Source organism: Cataglyphis hispanica, chromosome 22 (genome assembly GCF_021464435.1).
Source record: "Cataglyphis hispanica isolate Lineage 1 chromosome 22, ULB_Chis1_1.0, whole genome shotgun sequence".
Classification (NCBI taxonomy): Eukaryota; Metazoa; Arthropoda; class Insecta; order Hymenoptera; family Formicidae; genus Cataglyphis; species Cataglyphis hispanica.
In genome coordinates, this window is record NC_065975.1 from 118,650 (window position 1) to 141,530 (window position 22,881).

The following is a 22,881-nucleotide window of genomic DNA, read 5'->3' on the forward strand; positions in this document are numbered from 1 at the left end:
ATATTTATAAATAAAATATTTACCTATGCATATTTAATTAGATAAAATTTTATAATATATAATTTATTTATTTCAATGAAAATTAAATAGTTTTTGATGTAAAGATCATATAGGTATAGTGTTATATTCTCTATTCTCATATAGCAAAAAATCAAGATAGAGAATTATTTATTCATGGACAAGTACATCTTAAAAGTGTACTAAGAATTTTAAATTAGGCAAATAATAATTAATAATTAAAAAATAGGATATATAATAAAATATAATTAAATCCTTAACGAATTCTCCAGGAAAACTTTTAAAAATACATATCAATTGCACATTTGGATATTTTTAGTTTTTAAAGAAGATAAGTAAACTATTCTTGTTTTTGCATAGTGAAAATTATTGTATAAAAATATATAAGTTGTTGTACTATTCAACGATATTATATAAAATATAATCAATTAAGAATTTCAACATTAAGCCATTTTTCTCTGCCTCAAGCTACGTAACATAGTAAAAAACAACGCGCAATAAAGTTAAAATGGTTTTAGAAACGTCAAATATCTTTGACGAAAAAAGCGATAATGTTTTCTTTGAGAAACCAAGTAGATACATAAAAGAAAGAATTCGCTATCTTATTTTTATTTGGAAATAGAATTAGTCAAGCTAAGTGACCTAAAAAACTTGTGACGTAGAATAGAATAGATAATACAATCTCTTATTGTTAATGGAGGTTATCAATGTATGTATAAAGAGAATTCTCTTTTAGAAGGATTTGATTTATAAAAAGATTTGATTTATAAATTTAAATATATTTTTGCCATTTAGGGAATATTTTTTGATAATAAAGAATATAAATTTTTGGAACGATTGATTTGAGTATTATAATTAAAAACGAAAAAGTTATCTCTAATCACAATTAAAACAACGATATTGTGGTTGTCGCATACAAACTATAATATCGATTAGGACTAAAACGAAATTCAGCGTAATCCCTTTCCAGATAATTGCTTCTCCTTGCTCTCGCGGCTGTAATCTCCGGATAATAATTACGTTATTTAGGATTTATCGTAAATTACTCTAACCGGAAAGAGGATAAATTCTTCACGTACAAAATAACATTCCTTAAAATAATAAAAATTAAACTTATACGCTCACATACACACGCGCAAGCACACTCTAGAATAGAATATTCTTATCTCTGTTCTTTTTTTTTATGTCAATTAAAAATTGATTTTTATTACGAAAATTTAGCACATAAAAGTCTCAATTTTTTTCTTTTAATTACACAGTGTAAAATCTATCAGCTTTCCTTATCAAAATTAGAAGAAATAATAACAATTATCTTATTCATTTAACGAAAGAAGGAAAGAGATACAAGAAAAAGAAAAAGAAAAAAAAATCAAATAGCGAGAGAGAGAGAGAGAGAGAGAGAGAGAGAGAGAGAGAGAGAGAGAAAGGAAATGAGAAAGAAAATTGAAGATTGAGAAAGAGAAAAAGAGAGAAGAAGAGTCGTAAGCAAGTAAGGACAGTGTTTGAAGATTGAGTCGCTTGTAGATACGACCGCGCGGCTTATGCGCGAGGCGTACGCCACCACCACCATCAGTATCACCACCACCACGACTAGGACTGCCACCACCTCTACCTCTTCTACCTTCTCGATCAGTCGACCCCGTGCAACGCGGCACGCCGGTTGCCGCGTGATAATTATATCTACGTACATAGTGTTTTTCTTTGCGACAGCCCGCCGGAATCGTAAAAAGTTGCAATTGTAATTTCTAAGGGTTGTCATCAAGTGATAAAAAATAGGATAGGAGTACATCACGAGGAGTAACGAAAAGTCATCTCTGAAAAACGATACTTTGGAGGGAGGGGGTGAAAAGAGGGTCAGCGGAAGTTAGCGGAAGCAATTTTGAGAGGTAAACCTCCATATCCGGCGCGTGCATATTGCGCACGGAAGTATGTATAGAATGAAAGATTAGGATGAGTTTAGAAGAGTTTAGGAGGGAAAGAGAGGAAAAGGGAAAGAAAGAGAAGAAAAATCGGAAAGATCGCGGTAGGGATGATCGCGTTAAAGAGTGAAAGTTGGATGTCTCCAAAAGTCGTCGTTAATAAAAAATCTCTTATTGCTATTATTATGACTTTATGATAAAAAAGATATACAATCATAGTTTCTACAAAAAATAGTGCTTAAAAATAATTGTACACGACTAATTGTGAATCAAGAGTGATTATTTGACAAGCTGGCACTTTGAGAAATAGTTTATCACATACTCGTTATAATGAAAAGAAACTATAAATGTATATAAAAGAGTTCTAGTTAATTATTTTATGCAGAAAATGTGTCTTTAATGTTCGGCGAAATGTTCTTAATAAGGAATATATGTGTTATATGTTAAAGAAAAAGGCAAGAATATGAAATGTATACAGAGTATCTCATAACTGATCGTACAAACGGAAAAGAGGTGGTTCTATATGAAAAAATTAATTAGAAATCTAGAATAGCCTTTTTTTTTATACGAGGTTTTGTTTTTGAGAAAATACGACTTTAAACATTCATCAGATATGCGTGCTATCTCAACCGTTTATACGTTACTTTTGCATACCTTTGTGTTTACAAACAATATTAATATCAAAGGCTACTTCGGGGATATATAATAAGTCAAGATGTGTTTACTGTTTAAGAACTTTGTTTTATTAATTCAAAAATTGTTGGATTGCCCATTTTGCCGTATACATACATGTGCTCTTCGTATTAAATTTGTACGAATTCTTGGCAGCGTATTTTGTGTTTTTAAGAGTACGAAAGCTAAACTTATTTTATAGTGAGCTTGGTTGAGACCAGACATAGCACGCACATTTGACGAATATTTAAAGTTGTTTTTCACGAAGCATCATATAAAGAAATGTTATTCCATATTTTTACTTATTTTTTTTCATATAGAATCACCTCCTTCTCTAAACTAGTGGTTTATATCACTAATTCCGAGACATCTTGTATAACAAAAATGTTTGAGTATTTTTTGTAGCAAAAGATATAATTCTTTAGTTTTTGCATCAAATACAGTAGTTCGAAAACGTAAGCCAATAAAAAAAGAATAATTTTTGTAAAAATAAATAAAAAACAAAAATAAAATTATTTTACTTTTGCAAAAATTAAAAATTTTTTTAAATTTTGGAAAAGTTTCAAAATCAATAACATTTTTATTTTTTTTCAAGATTTAATAGTTTTACATATATAATTATATAATATATATATATATATATATATATATATATATATATATATATATATATTTCCGAAGTTGTCTCAATTATTAATACATAAAAGTAAAACAATTTATATTTTTCTTTTTTTTTTTAAATAAAACAACACAATAATTTAAATTATTAGAGGGGAGAAAAAAGGAAAAAGAGGGATTGAGACACAAATTTTATTTTTAGATGACAAGAATTTGGCATTTTTTATTGATTTTCATTGTGACGCGATAAATTCGATAATATGTATATATAGTTGCTTGTAGAAATGTTCTAAATTTTATTTTCTAAATAATATAGTACGTGATGAGTTTAATAGAGCTAATAATATATGCTGACACAGAATCCCATCTTTGGTTCATAAGCTTTAATGATGATTCGTGTCGGACTGCATTATTGCAATCGACACTGTGCAATATTCTGGCGTTGTGGTTTATGACGGATACTACAATCGGAAGTAGAAACTGTTTCGCGAAATACGCGAAATTATTATCGTACGACGCAAACAGTTACATAATGTGATAGTCGGACAACTGTAAATAGGAATGTAATTATTAATATTGAGTGCAATTCACGTGATTAGTAATTGAAACTTGTTTGCCCGATTTCATATAAATGCCACTTAAAATTTAAACAGACATTATTTTTTCTGTTTTTTTTTTTTTCTGATCCTAGTTCTAGAAACATGGAGAAAAAATTAAGTGCACGTGCAAGGTAATAATAATTATTTTATCGGCAGACATATTTTTAAATATGTATGTGAAAAAACATGATAATAATTATAATCTATTCGTAAAAATAATTTTATATTACGCGTGAGAGATAATTATTTACGATTTAAAGTTTATATGTGTATTTACAGGAAGTAATTTTATATATTATAAAATTGATAAAAAATAATTAAACATTCATTTGTGAAAAGAATAATTTTACAATAGTAATTATTTTTTTATTATACGTAATAATTTTACATTGTGCACGATAATAATTATTATAAAACAATTTTAATAATTAATTATCAATTAATAAATATTATGTGAATTATTGATTAATAATTAATGCAATCACAGTAATCATACTCTTCTTATCTAATTGCGTTATACTATTTCTGTTATTTATTAAAAACATTTTCTTAGTAACTTTATATATTTAGCGCGAAATGTATTTAAATTTCCTTCTTTTTCTCCTTAAATAGGCTTAGAAATATCGGAAGAGAGAGCTTGTGATATTTCTCTCACCGCCGGCTTTTCATTCGCTAACTTGTTGAGTCTCTCTCTCTTGGCAGATACAGTGCCCATGGGAAACGTTTTATGACAATTCTAAATCTTTTATGTGGATATTATTTTTCAATGACCTATAAAAGTTTTGTAGCAAAAAGAAGTATCCATTGTAATATACTGTTGTAGCATTGTAGTATGAAATATATGTGACTCGTTTTTTATGAAACATTACACAATTAAGATTAATATTTTAAGCAATCTAAATAGATAGAGGCCTTAATATTTTATTATCTATCGTGTAAGAAAATAATAAAAATAGATAAGAAATTAACTCAGTAAAATATTGATTGTGTAATATTCAGATCAAATGTGAATGAACAACACTATTGTAAAAGAAATGATTTTTTTAGCGAAGTAGAGAGACCACTTTGGAGAAGAACAAAGTTTTTCACATAAACTGTAATTTTTTAACGCTGCAATTAAAAAACGGTCTATTTTTATTGTTTTGTAATAATAATTACATTAAGTCTTATGTAACATTACTAAAGTAATTATGTAAAAAATGAGCCATATTTTTATCTTATCTTCTTTAGTGTTTTGAATTCTTGTGCAAGAACCGATAACTGCAAAGACTGAAATAATTAATAACGTAAAAATATTTTAACTTTATAAAAATTTATGTTTTAATGTCGGTTCAAATAAATTTAAATTTCATTAAAGTGTATTTATCTGTTTGTAATATTGGCAAATTGTAAAAATCATTCTTCTTTTAAAAACTGATATAATATACATAAATATATAAGACGGTTAAGACACGTAGAATATTTTATGGCTTTCTATTGTATAACAAAGCTTTCTGTTCTGTTAAAAAGCAACGCGCAAAATGCAACTTGCGCAAGATTGACGATTCACATAAGAAAATTCTATCCTTCAAAATCGTCTTACTCTTTGCCAAAGAATCACTTTCTACTCCGTTCGGACATGTTCTTGATACGCCATATATATAAGAGGAAACTTCTTTCCTATGTATCTTCCTAGATGACAACGAAGATATTGGGTTAAGCGATTCCTATGAAGCGTGCAAAATTCTAACAAACTAGACGCGTGCTAAAAACTCAACGAGCTTATCTTTGCGCAAAGGACGCTTAGTGGAGTACCGCTTGCAAATAATGATAATTAAATAGTTGAACTCTTACAGTGATCACGCTCGCGAGAACATCAATCGCGATTGATTCAATAAACGAGACAATAGTTTCTTATTGAGTAGAAGAATATTCAATTTTACCATGAGTTTTTGGATGAATTGTCCGTCCTCGTTGTTGCTATTGCTGTTAGGCCTGAGCCTGCACAGCGCGTGCATCACGCGAGCGAACGTCGCCGGCCAACATGATGGCCAGGACAATGGTCACGATGATCCTCTGTTGGTGGAGACTACGAGCGGTTTGATGCGCGGTTTCTCCCGTACAGTGCTTGAACGCGAGGTCCACATATTCTACGGAGTGCCGTTCGCGAAACCTCCCGTTGGTCCGTTGCGATTTCGCAAGCCACTGCCGATCGAACCCTGGCACGGAATTCTAAATGCTACCACATTGCCCAACAGTTGCTATCAAGAGCGTTACGAGTATTTTCCTGGCTTCGAGGGCGAGGAAATGTGGAACCCAAACACTAACATCTCTGAGGATTGTCTTTATTTAAACATATGGGTGCCACAGAAGTCACGTCTACGCCACAAACCGGAGTCACAGGACAGCGCCGGTAATAATGGCATGGCGATATTAGTATGGATCTACGGTGGTGGCTTCATGAGTGGTACTGCCACACTGGACGTTTATGACGCCGATCTTATGGCAGCGGCTGGCAATGCAATAATTGCATCGATGCAGTATCGAGTCGGTGCTTTCGGCTTTCTGTACCTCAATCAGCACTTTACCAACAGCGAGGAGGCACCGGGCAATATGGGCCTTTGGGATCAAGCTTTGGCTCTTAGGTGGTTGCGCGAAAATGCGCGCGCTTTTGGCGGCGATCCCGATTTGATTACAATTTTCGGCGAATCCGCAGGCGGCAGCTCGGTATCTCTACATCTGATCTCACCAGTTACGCAGGGTCTAGTACGCCGGGGAATTCTCCAGAGTGGCACTCTGAACGCTCCATGGAGCTACATGACCGGCGAAAAGGCGAATGAAGTGGCTCGAGTATTAGTAGACGATTGCGGATGTAATTCGACAATGCTACAGGAAAACCCGGCGCGAGTTATGGCCTGCATGAGGTCGGTGGATGCAAAAACCCTCTCCGTGCAACAGTGGAATAGTTATAGGGGCATCCTCGGTTTCCCATCGGCGCCCACTATTGACGGTGTCTTTCTACCTAAGGATCCGTTGGATTTGGTCAGGGAGGCGGACTTCAAGGACACCGAGATCCTGATTGGAAATAACGAAAACGAAGGTAGGAATATCAAAGTGTATATGTATATATGTGTACATATGTGTGAGAGTGTTTTACGATGGCATTATTGCGATGCTATTTATGGTTGGTGGCACGGTTAAGCCACCAGCATACTATATGGCCGGCTTTTTCTGAATGAAAATATATGTCTATATGGCTTTCTTTGGATTACTAGTAAAGATGTGTAATAAGAAAACTTTTATAAATCTTTTAGATTTTTTAATATAAAAATATGAGAAAATAAAAATAATGACTTGTGAAGATTAAATTTATCTGTTGACGCAATTTTTCTTCTTATGACACTTTTAATTCAGTAGAAAAAAGCTTTTTTCTGCATAACACATATATTATGCATATATGTAAGGGGGAGGGGAGGGGGCGGAAATTCACATGTTGTAATTATTATATATAAAATTTTGTGTATACATTTGAGACATATTTGATTGAATTACATTTAAGTTAATTTTTTTAATTATCTGTGATTGATGATATATTTTATTTTTAGCTTTAAATATTTTCAGAAATAAATTTCTGCATAAAATTTTTTTTAAAAAGATTTTTCAAATTAACTGCCAAAAAAATTACGTCTCTAAAAATTATATTTCTAAAATTTAATTAAAATAAATATCAATTTAATTTCTTTGTATTATTTAATTTTCTTACAGTAAAGCTTGAAATTTGCATTAAATTTTTCTTAAAGAAAAAATAGAATATTTGAAATTTATTATTTATTAAAATTAATCATTAAAATTTGTTGCAAGATATATATTGAATTATTGTACGCGGGGATCAGAATATTCTTAATGTATATGTATTAAAATAATTTAAGTACTTTTAAATGCTTTCATTTTCCCTAGTTTTGTTAATTATGTCTCATTTATTATCATTAATCTATCGTCTTATTCATTGTTTTCCAAGTTAGTTATGATTCTACTATTTTGCGCTTATTAGAGTGAACTTCCATTTACTACATACGTGCTTTCGCGATAATCTTGAGATTATAAAATAGTATATATATATATAATCTGTGTTTGTGTATGAGTGTGTAAACATACATAACATTTAAACATCCATATTTATCCGACAATTATTTACACGTATATTATATGAATAATCGTCTGTGACGTGATTATTTATATTTAGCTTATCAACAAGCATATCAACAAATGTGTTGTTGGCCAAAATTGGTAAAGAGTTCTAGGCTTTAGAAACATCTTTCTTTTTATTCAATGATAAACTTGATTATTCGGAATAAAGCTACATAATGATAAAAGTCACTTATGCGGCCAATTGATACATCGTTCTGGCATATATTGATTAAGTGGTCAATAGAGAATGAAATGTGGGACATGTATATAGCGGCTCGTTATTTGAATGGTTTTTTGTTGATATTCAAAGAAAAATAAATTATTTTTCATTAGTATCTATGTAGCGCGTGATATTTTGCTCGTGAACTAATGATATTTATTTAACAGAAACTCTAATTTGTTACTAATAAAAGTCATGATTGTATGTCTCGTATTGAAACTCCAGTATATGATTCATATTTATAAATGCGGAGAAGATGAGCTGATAAAATTTCAGTTCACTGAGTAAATATAGACAAATCAGACGAATTCAATAGACATAACTATGTAGGGGAATTTTTACTAAAAAAATCCCACTACATAGTGTCACAAGGCAGATGATTCCACATTATTACATTTGGGCGTTTTTTTTTAAGTTTGATTTCTTTACAGATAATCTTTGTGTATGCTACCACATTAAAATAATTACATTTTATATCAAGCATTTGTACGAGAGCTTATCTCCTCTGTTTCTTATAATGATTTTTTTATCAACTGTTTTTTTAATCTTTCGTAATCTCTTATATGTAAATATGCCTTGTAAAACGCGTTACAAGATAAAATTTTTGTCAGTTTGTGCTTTTTGTATTTTATTTCATTAATAAAGTATTAAAAGGATTAATAGCTATTGCAACTTTTGTGCTTTTTAATATATCATCAAATATCAACCGATATTTTATTAGCAATTCGAATAGATATTTACATCTGCCGTATATTTTTGTTCTCGTCACAAACGTTATTGCCGATTTAATGGTCATATTGCTTCCCACGCAGGATCGTTATCTTATGCTTGATTATCCAGGCGCTTTCTGTTGCTGGCGTATCTATCGACATGCAAATGCCGTGCCGCGATGATAAATCGGTATTGTCTGCAGAGACCGCATACACACGCATATGTTTGTACGTAATACGAATTCAAAAATATAACTAAGTCTGCTCGCTAAATCAGTTAAATCAACTTTGCAATTGACAGCCACTCATTACCGAACGCGATTCTGTCTTTTATTTATAGTCATTTTAGAAAGAGACAAAAAGAGAGAGAGAGAGAGAGAGAGAGAGAGAGAGAGAGAGAGAGAGAGAGAGAAAGTTGATCAATTTAGCACTTTGCAGTAATTTTTAAACACCATTAAAAACGAGAAGAAAGAAGAGAAGAAAATGAAATAAATTATATAGTGTGAGAGTCCAGGATAGAATGTCTGGACTATATTGTTGAAATTGGATTGAATTTCGCATGTATCATCAAATATCGGCAACAGGTTCCCGGCAATGATAAAACGAGGATAGGATTTGCTGAATGGACGAAAGGAAGAGAAGGAGAAGTGTAATTTTTGCTGGGGTCAGAACTCGATCACGAGCACGAAGAGATTTAATTAAGGATATTCTAGTGGATGATTGTGTGATGTTATATTGAATCGTTATACCATACGGGAAATCCATATTTTTCGCCACATCACATTATTTGAACATACTGACTAGTTTATAGTGCGACGTTCCGTTTATTTTATTAAAATGATTAATGCTGGATACATATTTTATTAAACACACATATTTTATTTATATTAAAATTAAATAATTTAAAATTTCTAATGTAATAATTATTTTATTTTACGTTATAACTAAATTAACAAATTTGCAGAATAATAATTAACTTTTTAATAAACAAATAAAATATTTTGTATTAAGAGAGATCAAGGAAATATAAGTTATTAGAAAATATTACGTAATAATAAATATTTTATTGAAATTAGTAGGAAGCAGTAAATTGATAGTTTAATTTTTATTCAGGCACAAGACATGGCGAAAAATAAAAAATTATTTAGTCAATTTAAACTTTAGAGAATTGAAAAGGGAGTGATAAAATCTTTTTATTAGTGAATTTTAAGCAAACTTTATTTCAACAAAATTATAATCTGACGTTTAATTATCATGGTAATTATCACCAAAAAATAAAAGTTTTGGAGGGACAAGTCTTTGAGAGAATAGTTCTCTGTAAAATTTTTTTTTTACTGAAATTTATTTTAAATATGTTGAAGTTTTTGTTAAATATTTATTTTGAATATGTCACCTTTTATTAAAATATTTTACCAATTTAACAAAATTCTACTGATTATCAAAGCAAATTTTTAAGAATTAAGTAACGTCCGATCTAAATTAGAGATTGTTCGCGTTCTCCAATCTTTTACAATGATATCTTAGAGACGAAAATGATGAAGGCGATCATTAATAGCTGTTTCATGCTTGAACGGATCAGGGCAATTAAGTACCAGGTCGTCCACCCTCATCTCTCTCTCTCTCTCTCTCTCTCTCTCTCTTTCTCTCTCTCCCTACTGTTTCTGCATTACATTCTATATTGAACTTAAATCAGGAATATTCTCTTTTTAACAGAATATATATAGTCAGGGTTATAATTTGATTTGAATAATTTATTCTCTATTTATAGAATGAGAAGTTTGCTACAAAACTTTATGCGTTGTATAATTTATCAAAAAATATATTAAATAAAAAATGGACAGTTTTCCTTGAAATGTGATAAATATTTTTCATTTTTTAAATAATAGTAAGTTTGAGTTAAAAGCTTTACAACTGAAAGCTAAAGATTGAGTATAATTAATTTGATGAAATATGAGCTTAAATTGTCACATACGTATATCTATGTTTTAAAATTCACAGATGATAATGTTTACTATTGAATATCATATGCACAGATGTACGTATAACAAGTTTAACGTAGTTTGATAATTGTAAATTATTATTTTTTTGCGCAATATTATATTAAACGTTTAAACTTGAAAAAAAAAAAACATCTTATTAAAAACTTTATATATAAATACTAAAAAATATGTCTGATATGTGTGTATAAACAGGTTTAAAAAATCTAGCCACAAAAAAATAGGTAAAATTAAAAATTAATTGTTGTGAGAAACATGTCGTAATGTCTATTGTGCGAATTAACTTTATGGTTTATTGAAGTGCGTATTTTTTGTTGGAAATATTATATAATAGCGTTTTATTGATTACGATGGTTGTCGTAATTAATTAGTCTTCTTCGCAATATAAAATATCGAAGCAGACGGCTATGCGCTTTCACCATTATTGCACTTTGTTAATTATTTGGCCGCCGTTGAAAGCTTGTCGTTTTAATGCAGCTCTTTATGCATACATTGTATGCAATAGATAATTAAGCAGATCATAACGGATATTCTAAAAAATAATATGCGCTTAATATGCCCTTAATATCCTTTTGCCCGTCTTTTAAGTTGGTTTCTTTACGCATTTCGTAATTTTAATTACACTGAAAGTATATTGCGGTTAATTACACCGAGATTTTAAGTTCCCGACCTGTGAATTACGCTAACAAATAAAAAAAACTCCTTTCAAAAGCGAGAAATCTTGCATGAAATCTTTTTGTCTTGGAATATATAGATGTGTTTATAATATATGATGAATATCTAATATAAAAATAATTACATAAAAAGTATAGATTTTCTTTTGCTTATGATAAATTGACGATGACAAATTGAACATATAACACACATATATAAAATATATAAATATTTATAATAATAATTAAAATAAAAATTAGAAATAACATACATATATATATATATATATATATATATATATATATATTTTTTTTTTTAAACAGTAAATTTATACGTACTTATGATTAACAAGAGAGAAAGAAGAGAGACGAATCATCTTTTATTTAGCATATTATATTAATCTCGCATTAAAAAATAACAAGAATAAAGAATAATTAAATCTATTAATAAAACTAAATCTGATGTTACTGATTACTGCTCACATTTCATAGAATTTATGCCACAAATTTTGAGTGCAAATTTTTTAGAGCATTTGTATTCGCCATACGCGCAAATTTTACAATTTCACTAGACAACACGGTATGCATATTTTTCTAAATCCTCTCACCAATCCGCAACTTTATTAACGCGCGGCTATTGTAAACGGAGAGCAGAGTTTTTATGTAGTAACAATTTTTTTCGCTTTGCATTCCACGCCGTTGTAGTTGGTCGACATATAGCAGAGATGATCCGATCGAGCCAGTCGATGTCGAAAAAATTCGAGTTTCTGGCGATTCGTCGCGCGGCGCGTGCTACTGAATCAACCGTGAAAACGTGAAAACAAAAAAAAAGAACTAAAAAATACTAACAAAACGTGCCACCGACGTATGCAAGATTTCCTTGAATAAAAAAAAAGGGAAAAAAACGCTCTATTTTTTTAAAGGATAATTCTTGATACGATATGTGAAGTTAATTCTTGGATCTTTCTGGACTACCCCATGCTTGAACAAATAACATTTTTTGATAATTTACGAGATACGAAAAGAGAAGGAAGAAGACTGGAAGTATCATTCGCGAGAAGTTGACATATAGTAGATTTGTGACGATGACAATAATGGACACGCGATACGATATTATACATATTGCTGCTTGTGACATCTTTTTGATTATTATCGATAAAAAATAATTTTTTTTTAAAGTTTCTAAAAATGACAAGAGTTTTAATGCTTTAATTACAAAATAAAAATATGTGGTTATATAGCATATTATATAACATATTTGGAAAAATATATATGATGAATACATTTGGAATAATGTAACATTTTTATATATTTATTTTATATATTGTGCGTGAAGATAAATCGAATAAAATAGGTATAAAAGAATCTGTTTTCAAAGGAAAATCTCAGTTCTTTCGAATAATGTCCTCTTATACGTACTGTTAAAATGGCAAGCTTTCGTATGCTATTCTAGAAGAGCGCTCCTTATTATGTTTCTACGGATTTTCTATTTTATCTTATTCGTCTGACAACTTGATTTTCCGCACCGCGCGCGTTGCCTTTCCTATTCCGTTTTTGTTCTACAGTAGTCCGAACCCCTAATCATCATTCTGACGTGTTTAAACATTCGCATAAGAATTACAGAAACAATCTTTCATATGGATATACAGTAGTTTTGCTCGAGAATCCATTAAATTATTAAAAGCATTACTGTCAATTTAAAAACAACAAATGGTATATTTAATATATATATATATATATGTTTAATAATATGTATTTATAGTATCCAAAAGATATTATATTAAAAAGTCATATTGATGTATAAAGTGCGATTTTCATAGAATTGCTATTAATGTGACTTTGTGTATGTGATACCCACACAGTTATAATATTAAATAAAAAATTCACATAAAAATAAAACACGCACAAACAAACAGAATCTGCTTTATTTTTGTCAACAAGAAAATTAAACTTTAACTATTAATTGCATTTAATTACTGCATGTAAAAAATATTTGCGTTTTTTTATATATAATACTTTGGATTATTTGCAAAGATTTATAATCTTCTTTTTTTGTAAAATATAAATTATAAAATTTTTTTATAAAATATAAAAAATAAAAAAGTAATATTAAATAACTAGGAAAACTTTTCAAACAATTTAATCTAATTTGTATTGAAAAATTTTGTTTTATTGCATAATTTTCTATAATTTAAATTGTTTTCATGATATTTAATATCTAATTTTGAATTATTTTACATTATTATTCATAAACTCTCACATATCGGGCTAACAATTAAAAGCTGAAGTTACTTTTAAAGTTTTTACATAAAAACTTTGATTTATATTACTATTTCCAGGAGAATATTTAATACATATGTTAGTCTATATACAGATTGTCTTGGATTAGCACATATAGTGATAATATCTAAAGCGAAAAATATTTCATAGTAGGAGAGACAGCTTATATCTCTTATCGTATCTTACATTGATCTTTTTTTTTACTCTCGTTTCCGTCCACTCGTCCTTTAGGTTGACTGCACGTACCTCGTTCTACTTACGCTCAAGACGTCATGCATTTCATGTGAGCACACCTCACATCAAATCCACAAGAGGTACTTTACGAGAAGAAGAAAGTCTTCTCTACAACTTTTTATTTCTAGACAATATTTGAAAGTTACATAAAAGTGTTTTATTAAAAAAAAAAGATTAATATTAGTTCAAACACTAACATTAGTGCAATCTAGTTATATTTGCCTGGCCTAATTATTTTTATCTACATTAATCATCGATTTTTTATTAATCATTTATTTTTAATATAAAGCATACATATATTTAATGAGTATTTTTTAAAATCTTAAATTTGTTTGTGTTCACACCTCATAGATCTAATAAATATGTAGGCTATGTGTATCGATCAAGTGTTGCGCCAAAATTAGAAAGAAAAAGCTAGTTTACAGCCTTCTCTTTCAAATCTAAGAATTAAAATCTCACGAATTAAGTCCGTTTATGTACCATTGTACATCGATTCTAGTCAAGATAACTCGAAAATTGATCTTAATGAGACTTTGTCTCTAAAAGACATCTCTAGTACAAGCATCGAGCTATCTCTGTTTTATCTCGAAAAGGAGATTTTTAAGAAAAAGCCTCAAAGGATAGTCAATGCACAATATACATTTATAAGAAATATTATCCTTTTTTGAAAATTGTTTAATTTTTGACAGTAAAAAGTTATGGTAATTATTACATTTTATTGATAATGAGACGTTTATATAGAAATTTTGACCATCGTTTAATGTATATAAAATGAAAAGTACCGAGTTTAAATTTTCTACTTGATTTATCTTTAGATTTTCTAATCTGCTTCAATCATTAGGATATTTGCTATTAAAGATTAGAAGCAAATAAAAAAAAAAATATTTGATCTATTTTTTATAAATTATTTATTTTTTGCGACATACATAATAATTAAAAATTGTAGATGTAAGCAAAATAATATTTATTATTCCAAATAAAAAAATACGATAAGAATTGCGTTTCTAATGTTAGATTTGTTTTAAGAATTGCAAAATGGAACGGATCATCATGGGATTATCGGCTAAACATTAATACGGTTTATTAAACAACTCGTTGACGCATAAACCTGTGCTCATCGAATGAGGTAATTTACATACTCGGCAGCAGTACACTATCGTTTATCTACGCTTAATTGATTCTACGGTGTGAATAACCTACCTATTACGCATTTCTAAAGCAGGGTGCAATCTCGATACGAAACTGTATGTTGCATCTATTCGCATACACAAGAACATAAATATTTTAAAATTGCATATTGCGGTGTAAGGGTAAAAAATTAAGTGACACGTGTGTAATTTATCCATGGATAAAATATTTGTGAGAATGCAAGTTTACTTTGTTAAATAGTATCGAATAATCAATTTGTCTGCTTATCTAATCTTCTGTCATAAAAGTATGAACAATTTTGGTTAATTAATATTTATAATTATGTATTAATGAGTAAGTATGAACGGATATTTTTAATCGATTCAGATTTTATATACCCTCTTAAATAAATTTCTCAAAGAAAACTATCGAAGAAATTTATTGTATTGTGTAATATTGTATTGTGTATATTGTAATTGTGTGTAATAAGTATAGAATATTATAATCTTTATTGAAGATATCATTAATTAATAAATTCCTCCAAATAATATAAAATTTCCGAATAATACACAAAGAGATACTTTCCGATTAATATATTATTTTGAAAAATTCTGCGCGAATTATATGACATATATCGGTTATTTTGTAAATAAATTTAACGAAACGTAACAAGAAACACGAAAATGTAACGATATGAAGAATCATATATATATATATATATATATATATTTCTTTTTTTTTTCAAGATGTATATATACGTGAGAGCAGAATGTGTTTTATTTTATTATTTTTCATAATCGGGTTCTTTTGTATGTGTGAGAGAAGTTTTGGTACTATTTGTGTATATACACAATATTAATGTGTTTGTATCTTTATAAATACACTAGCAGATATTGGTTATCGATATAATCTGTGGATATTAAATAACTTTATTAATTTAATTATAACTTTATTGTTAAACATTAACTCTCTAATAAATGTGTATTTTTCAATGGCCGCATTATTTATTTTTCGCATAATCTATTGTCAAAGTATTAACAATTATTGTAATTATTATGATAAGCATAATTAAAATATTTAAACGGAAAGCTATTATACATTGAAAATAGCAAAACCATTAATAATTGAGTTTAATTGATATTTGATGGTAATTGGCTTCCCTGCAATGTATTTGTGTTCTTAATGCAAATGACTTAAGTAATGTAAACAAGCTTGATGAGATGATGAACACAAGAGAGATGAATAGTAACTTCTAAGAAATGACATAGTAAAAGTCTTGGGTCAGAGACCAAAGGTAGACAATCAATCAGGCTGCATATCAAACGATTCATTAAGTAAGTTGTGTTTTCATTTTTAGCTTGACAAATTGTTTGTCTCGAAAAGAAGATAATTAGAATAAATTTTAATGATTAATTCTTTAGAGTCAATTTTTCTTTGATACTTTCATTTTAATCCAAAGTTAGAAAAATGATAAATTATTCTAAATAATTAATATATATTAATATTTCTTAATTTTCTTTTAAATGATAAGTGAAAAATGTTGCTGAATAAAATTGTATTTTATAATGCATTGATTTTGCTTAAGTGTATTTTATATTGCATTTGATTTATATATAAAAGAGATTTTTAATCTAATGCTAAGTTGATATTCAGGATTTAAACGCATGCATGATTAGTACTTTGATTATGAATTCTATGATTTGTTTAGCGGAGGAGTTAAAATGCACCGCACTTCAGATCAGCAATATTATATGACGTTTTTGCAATATAACATCCTGTATATGGTATTTCATTTTATATAAGGCTGTTGGTTTTAAGGCAGTATTAATAAATTTTCTTGTGCATCCTTGCAACTAATAACTGTAATAAACTGTAAGCTTTATAGCTTAGCATGCTTTGTTTAAACACTATACTGTTCTATGTTATATAGACGTCATATAAGGTACGATATTTCCTTGATCCTTTTAAAAAACCGCTCTGTAAAAATCGACTAATATTTATATAAATGCCGAATATGGCCATATAAATGCCGAACGCTAAAGGTTACTTAAAACTAATTTTTTTTTTTTTATTAGTAGCTGTTTTGTTTTATATACATTAAATATTAAAGTATATATAAATTTTATATATAGATATATGTAAAAACACGTAGGATTCATAAAATAAAATTCAAATTGGATTTTTTATTATTAACGAAACAATCATATTCTTTTTATCGATGCTAACCACAGATTTGTTCAACTTTTAATATTTAATATTTTATATTAATGACATATGACGTATTTTAATATTGGCACGTTATAATTATTTCTAAAACAACTTTTTTCAATTTTTTAATATTTTTTTTATATAAATATATATTTATATAATATAGAATTTAAAGCACATTACAATACATAATGAGAGGCTAGAGGGAGGAAGAGAAACATATATTCTATTTTTTCTTTTATTAATTTTTTGATGATGTAACATAAATGAGACAAATACTGCAGAATCTAGAATTAGCTTTAAAACATATTATTAAACAGAATGAATGGGAATGTGATAAGAGAGATTACGAGTTACTCAGAGAAAACAAAATAAAATAGTAATAATAATATAATGTTATATATATAAAGATTCACATCAGAATGACTTAAAATTACGAAAAAACGTTTCAGAAAATTATTTTGCTTATTTTAAATATTAAAAATAAAAAGAAACTTCTATTTGAGGAATTTTTCAGTGTAACAGAAAATGGACTGTGTAACTTTGCAGAGAATTTCTGACGAAATTGTTCATCAAGCGTCTAGCTGATAGGAATTTTCATGCAATGTCACGCGACTTCCACGTCGCAAAGGATTTACAGGTACAGAATAAATTTTAAGTTATATGACGTCGTCTCTGGTTGTTTTAATAAATTCCATTTACTAAAGCGTTAAATAACGTTTGCAGGATGTTTATCCTATTTATGTTAGTTGATATAAAAAATATAATTTTGCCACTTACAGTATCATATTCTTCAATTTAATTATTGATAAAAAAATAGATCTATATTGAATACATAGATTTCTATATATTATTGTATAATATATAGAAATCTGTGATTGAATATTATTAATGGTGTATTAAATTTCAAATTTTTTACTTTAGAGTCGTTATCAGCAACCTCAAAAATCTTTAATATATATCATTGATTTTTTATAAGCAAGATATTTTATTTAAATAAAAAGTAATAAATAATAAAACTGCACAATATGAAGAATGAGATATTAACGGATTGTATATTTTTTTATATAGTTATTGAACATCGATATCTTTAAAATGAGTCGTCATCGATAATGATTCATTATAGTATGACTAAGTAATCAATTTTTTAAGCAGAACATATATGTATAATATATGAAAAAGTTTTATTAATTTTATATCATAAATTTATGTGGGAAACGCGGATACACACACACACACACACACACACACACACACACACACACACACACACAACACACACACACACACACACACACACACACACACACACACACACAACACACACACACACACACACACACACACACACACACACACACACACACACACACACACACACACACACACACACACACACACACACACAAACAAACACACACACACACACATGTACATATACGAGTATACTTAAAATAGACATTGCGATTTGTACAGAGAATGCAACCTGGATATTTAACACTTTCCTAAACTAATCTACACAAACTTCTTTTGCAACGTGGGATATTGCCGGCACGGTCGCTCAGGCAAGTAACGAATAACTGTCGAGGGGTCGATAGTTGTGCGGCTTACCCTACATATATCTCAACCGTCATGTTTTAATCAACCAATCAATAAATTCTCAAGCCAGTTCTCACGGAGTTTAAAGTTGCGGAAGTCGCTTGGAACAGTACGAACTATCAATTGTTCTGCTTGACACGTGTTGCACGTGTACTTGATTGTGACTGCACGTTTTATGTACGTGTGCACTTAGCTCGCGAATAACTTTTTGATTTTGTTTTATCTTTATTACGAAAATACTTTTATTGCAAAATGATTTCAAGCAAAAACATTTTAATTTAAAAATTCTAGTTAAAAAAGATCATGTATCTTTCCACGACTATTTTAATTAAATTAGAGACCTTAAAAATAAAAAAATCTCATAAAATTTGAAAATTTTGTTTTTAATAAAACGTACACAATCGTAGAAAGAGGGTGTAGATATTTAGAAATTTTTATCGCCCAAAAATTATTCTATGGAATTAAATCACTCTTCATACGTGTAAATTAGCTTTCGGCACTTCTCAATCTCCCTCTCTTTCTGTAAAAAATTATATGTTGAAGCCATTTTTTAATATTTTTAAAAGTTAGCAATTTTGAAAGTTACAACAAGCGATGATTTTCTATTTAAATGTAATTTATGATTGGCCATAAACTTATAATTGAATACATTTTAAAATCGTATGCTTTTGTTCTACTACTGTTCAAAATAAAAAATCACATACTTTTATTATCTGATTTTTTATGCACTTTTAATTTTACGTTGTAGTGATTTTTGGTACAGATTTCTTCCCTATGAAGTGAATGCATGTCATATTAGCTGAAAATAAATAAATTAAAATAGAAACATTATTCTTGCATGAATTATTAGCAACAACGCTATATAATGTTTCAATGATTAAGTCTGTTTTGTGATGAGAGAGAGAGAGAGAGAGAGAGAGAGAGAGAGAGAGAGAGAGAGAGAGAGAAAATCGGTATAAAAGTATTCATTGTTACTTTTTTTAATCTAACGACAATTTTTTGATTCAATATAATACTTTTTATTCTTTCACCTAGTTGTTTTCTCGTCGTTAAACTCTCTGCTCGAAAGTTCTGTTACACACGTGTATAGCAAGTGATAGTAAAGACACTTTGCACAAGAGGAAATACGACAGTCGATTTATTATGTACAACATGAATCATATCTTTGATCGATATTTGCACTGCTAGTACATTCCTGTTGTTATATTATAGCTTCAGTCTTTGAAACTATTATCTAATCCTCTTAAGGTATATATTCTGCAATTTTTGCATGGTGCGCTTTGCTAAGACTTATAAACTTTGTTGTACAAACGGTCAGAATCTCTTGATGACTTTTATAATCTTTCTTCACGCCATGAAATTGTCTAAAATAAGAACCATGTATTTTTCACATGTCTTGTCTCTTCACATCTCTTTCAAAGACACAGATTTACAAAGTGTATTAAATTCAATCATATTTGATCGATTTTTATTGTCTAATCTAAAAGTAGACATCATACGACATATATGTAAATGCAATACTATTAATGTAAATTATAAATTTGTAATTAGCAATATTCTCTCAAATATTGTAATGTTATTTTGTCTTTTTCATTAAAATTATATTTAAATTTAAAATTTGAAATTGATAATTACTTTATAAGATTTATAAGATGCGATCTAGTAAACTTTCTTTTGTTATATTTTTTAAATTTTATTAATATAATGACTGATGATTATATAAAAGTACATAAAATTGTTACATAATTTTTAAATTTTTAATATGTACATATTGCTTATACTCATATATGTATAGTATGTCAAAGCTTATAACTTACACGACACTTCTCATGGAGAAAAGCTGATGTAGCTTTTTTAATTTTTAAGCTTAAAATATGAAATTAAAATGTATATATATTTGCTAATTAAAGTAATGTAGCTTGTACGTTTACATTAAAAATTTCATATTTAAGAAACATAGAGTAATTTATATATATCGAAATATGATTAATTATTAAAATTCGAAATGTACCTGATTTCTGTATCGTGTGTTTATATTTTTCTCATATATTTTCAATTAATGTCTAAAATTTATGTATTTCTTCGTAAAAATTTTAGATTTGTGCTCTCTTTTATGGTGTTTCCGCAATTTTATTTACCTCGTTATCATATAAAAATATTATTATTGGATTATTCGAATACGTATCTTAATGTAATTCTACAATTCAATTTGATCAAGTTTATACAAATTGTTGAATATTTGCAACCAATTTTTTTATTTTCTTAGATGTTTATATATAGAATCGATTTTTACTTACTTAAATCGTCAATTTAATCGCACGAAACTCCATACTGTCTTATAATTGTTATGATATTATCTTTTTGCGTGATGTGTGTAATGATGTTGAATATAATGTGAGATAATGTCAATAGTTATCTTGTTTCACGCATCTTACAGCTGACAGTGCTATTATCGGCAAACCTCAATATGTTTAAATGCTATATCCGTGAGCAAGATTCTCAATCCTAAATTTTATCATGTCACGCGAGTCCCGTATCTTTGATGGTAATTTAAAGAATACGTCTCAATATACCACGTGGAGTGGAGTACGTGAGCAGCGCAGTAAATGCAAGCTACGTGTTTCGAACGTAAAAGCATTTTCTTAAATAATAGAGAATAATAATGTTGTTCATTTTTTATACATATAATGATATTATATATACAAATTTTCAAATTAAAAATAGGGTATCGATTATTTATAGTTGTCACAATTCTGAAAGTGAACTGTTGAACATATAATATAACATCGAATATTGTCTCATTTAATACTATTATATAACTATTACGTAATAATCTAAATTTGCAATATTAAAAATTATTTAACTAGATTTTTATCGAAATGATAAAAATTTTAATTGTTTTATAAAATATTATATACATACATATAATATACAATGTGTAAAATTATTAATTATATATATATATTATATAACTATGATTGAACCAATTTCTGTTATCGACAATTATACTTAAAACATGAGAGAAGGAAAGGTCTGTATGTAGAACAAGTTTGAAAATAAAATTCTTTTGCATGACGTTTCAAACTACATCGGAGTACGATTATTAAATCGATATATCGATTCTTTGTCGATTTAACTACTTGATAGTTCAAGCGACAGCGAGCCTAATATAGCATCGAGAAATTGAGAGCTTGCGTGGCTCCTTAAAATTCAACTGAAAAGTCTTTGCGAAGCCATGTGCAAGATTTTCCTTCGTCTAACTTTAGCAGTGACATACGATGCATCTTCGATAAGAATCCTCCGCACGTGCTCTTGTGTGCCTTTAGCACGACATACGAGCTCGAAAACTCGATAAGTTGGGACACAAATGAGGAATGGACTCTGGGGAGCTGATGTTGTATTCTCACGATTTGCCCGAGAACTTTTATTAAAGGCGAATATTATCGATTCTGTTACTCCTTCAGAAAGGAATTTTTTTTCACATTAAAGATCTTATTGTTAGTATATGAACACACCAATATTTTAGATTTGTATTACTCTGCGTCAATTACTAATTTCATTGTTGTGAAAATTAAATTTTTCTACATTTTTTCAGAGATTTAAGACATTTTTTTGCCAATTTTTGTATTTTTCAACAATTTTTCTCTTAACTTGTATGTTTTTATAGAATATATAAGAGTTGTTAATAATTATATTTAACTAGCTCAAAAATAACCATGTTACTTTTTGAAATATTTAACAAATTGTCAAATTTTTTAAAAATATGCGCACATTATTTATAGCTATCATTTTGAATAGTATAATTGATAAGAAAATCAACTTTAATCGCAATTTCGTTTTTCTTTTAATTATTAAATCG

The 22,881-nt window shown here is 28.5% G+C and overlaps 1 protein-coding gene across 1 annotated transcript in view; it reads left to right on the top strand.

Annotated features, from left to right (window-relative positions):
- The first annotated feature begins 1,809 nt into the window (after positions 1–1,809).
- Positions 1,810–22,881, top strand: part of LOC126857575 (acetylcholinesterase-like) — a 72,710-nt gene continuing 51,638 nt past the window's right edge. Inside the window, exons 1-2 of the mRNA XM_050607171.1 lie at positions 1,810–1,904; positions 5,502–6,905. Of these exons, the coding sequence (XP_050463128.1) occupies positions 5,750–6,905 (1,156 nt within the window). The 5' untranslated portion in view covers positions 1,810–1,904; positions 5,502–5,749. The remainder of the gene's footprint in view (positions 1,905–5,501; positions 6,906–22,881) is intronic.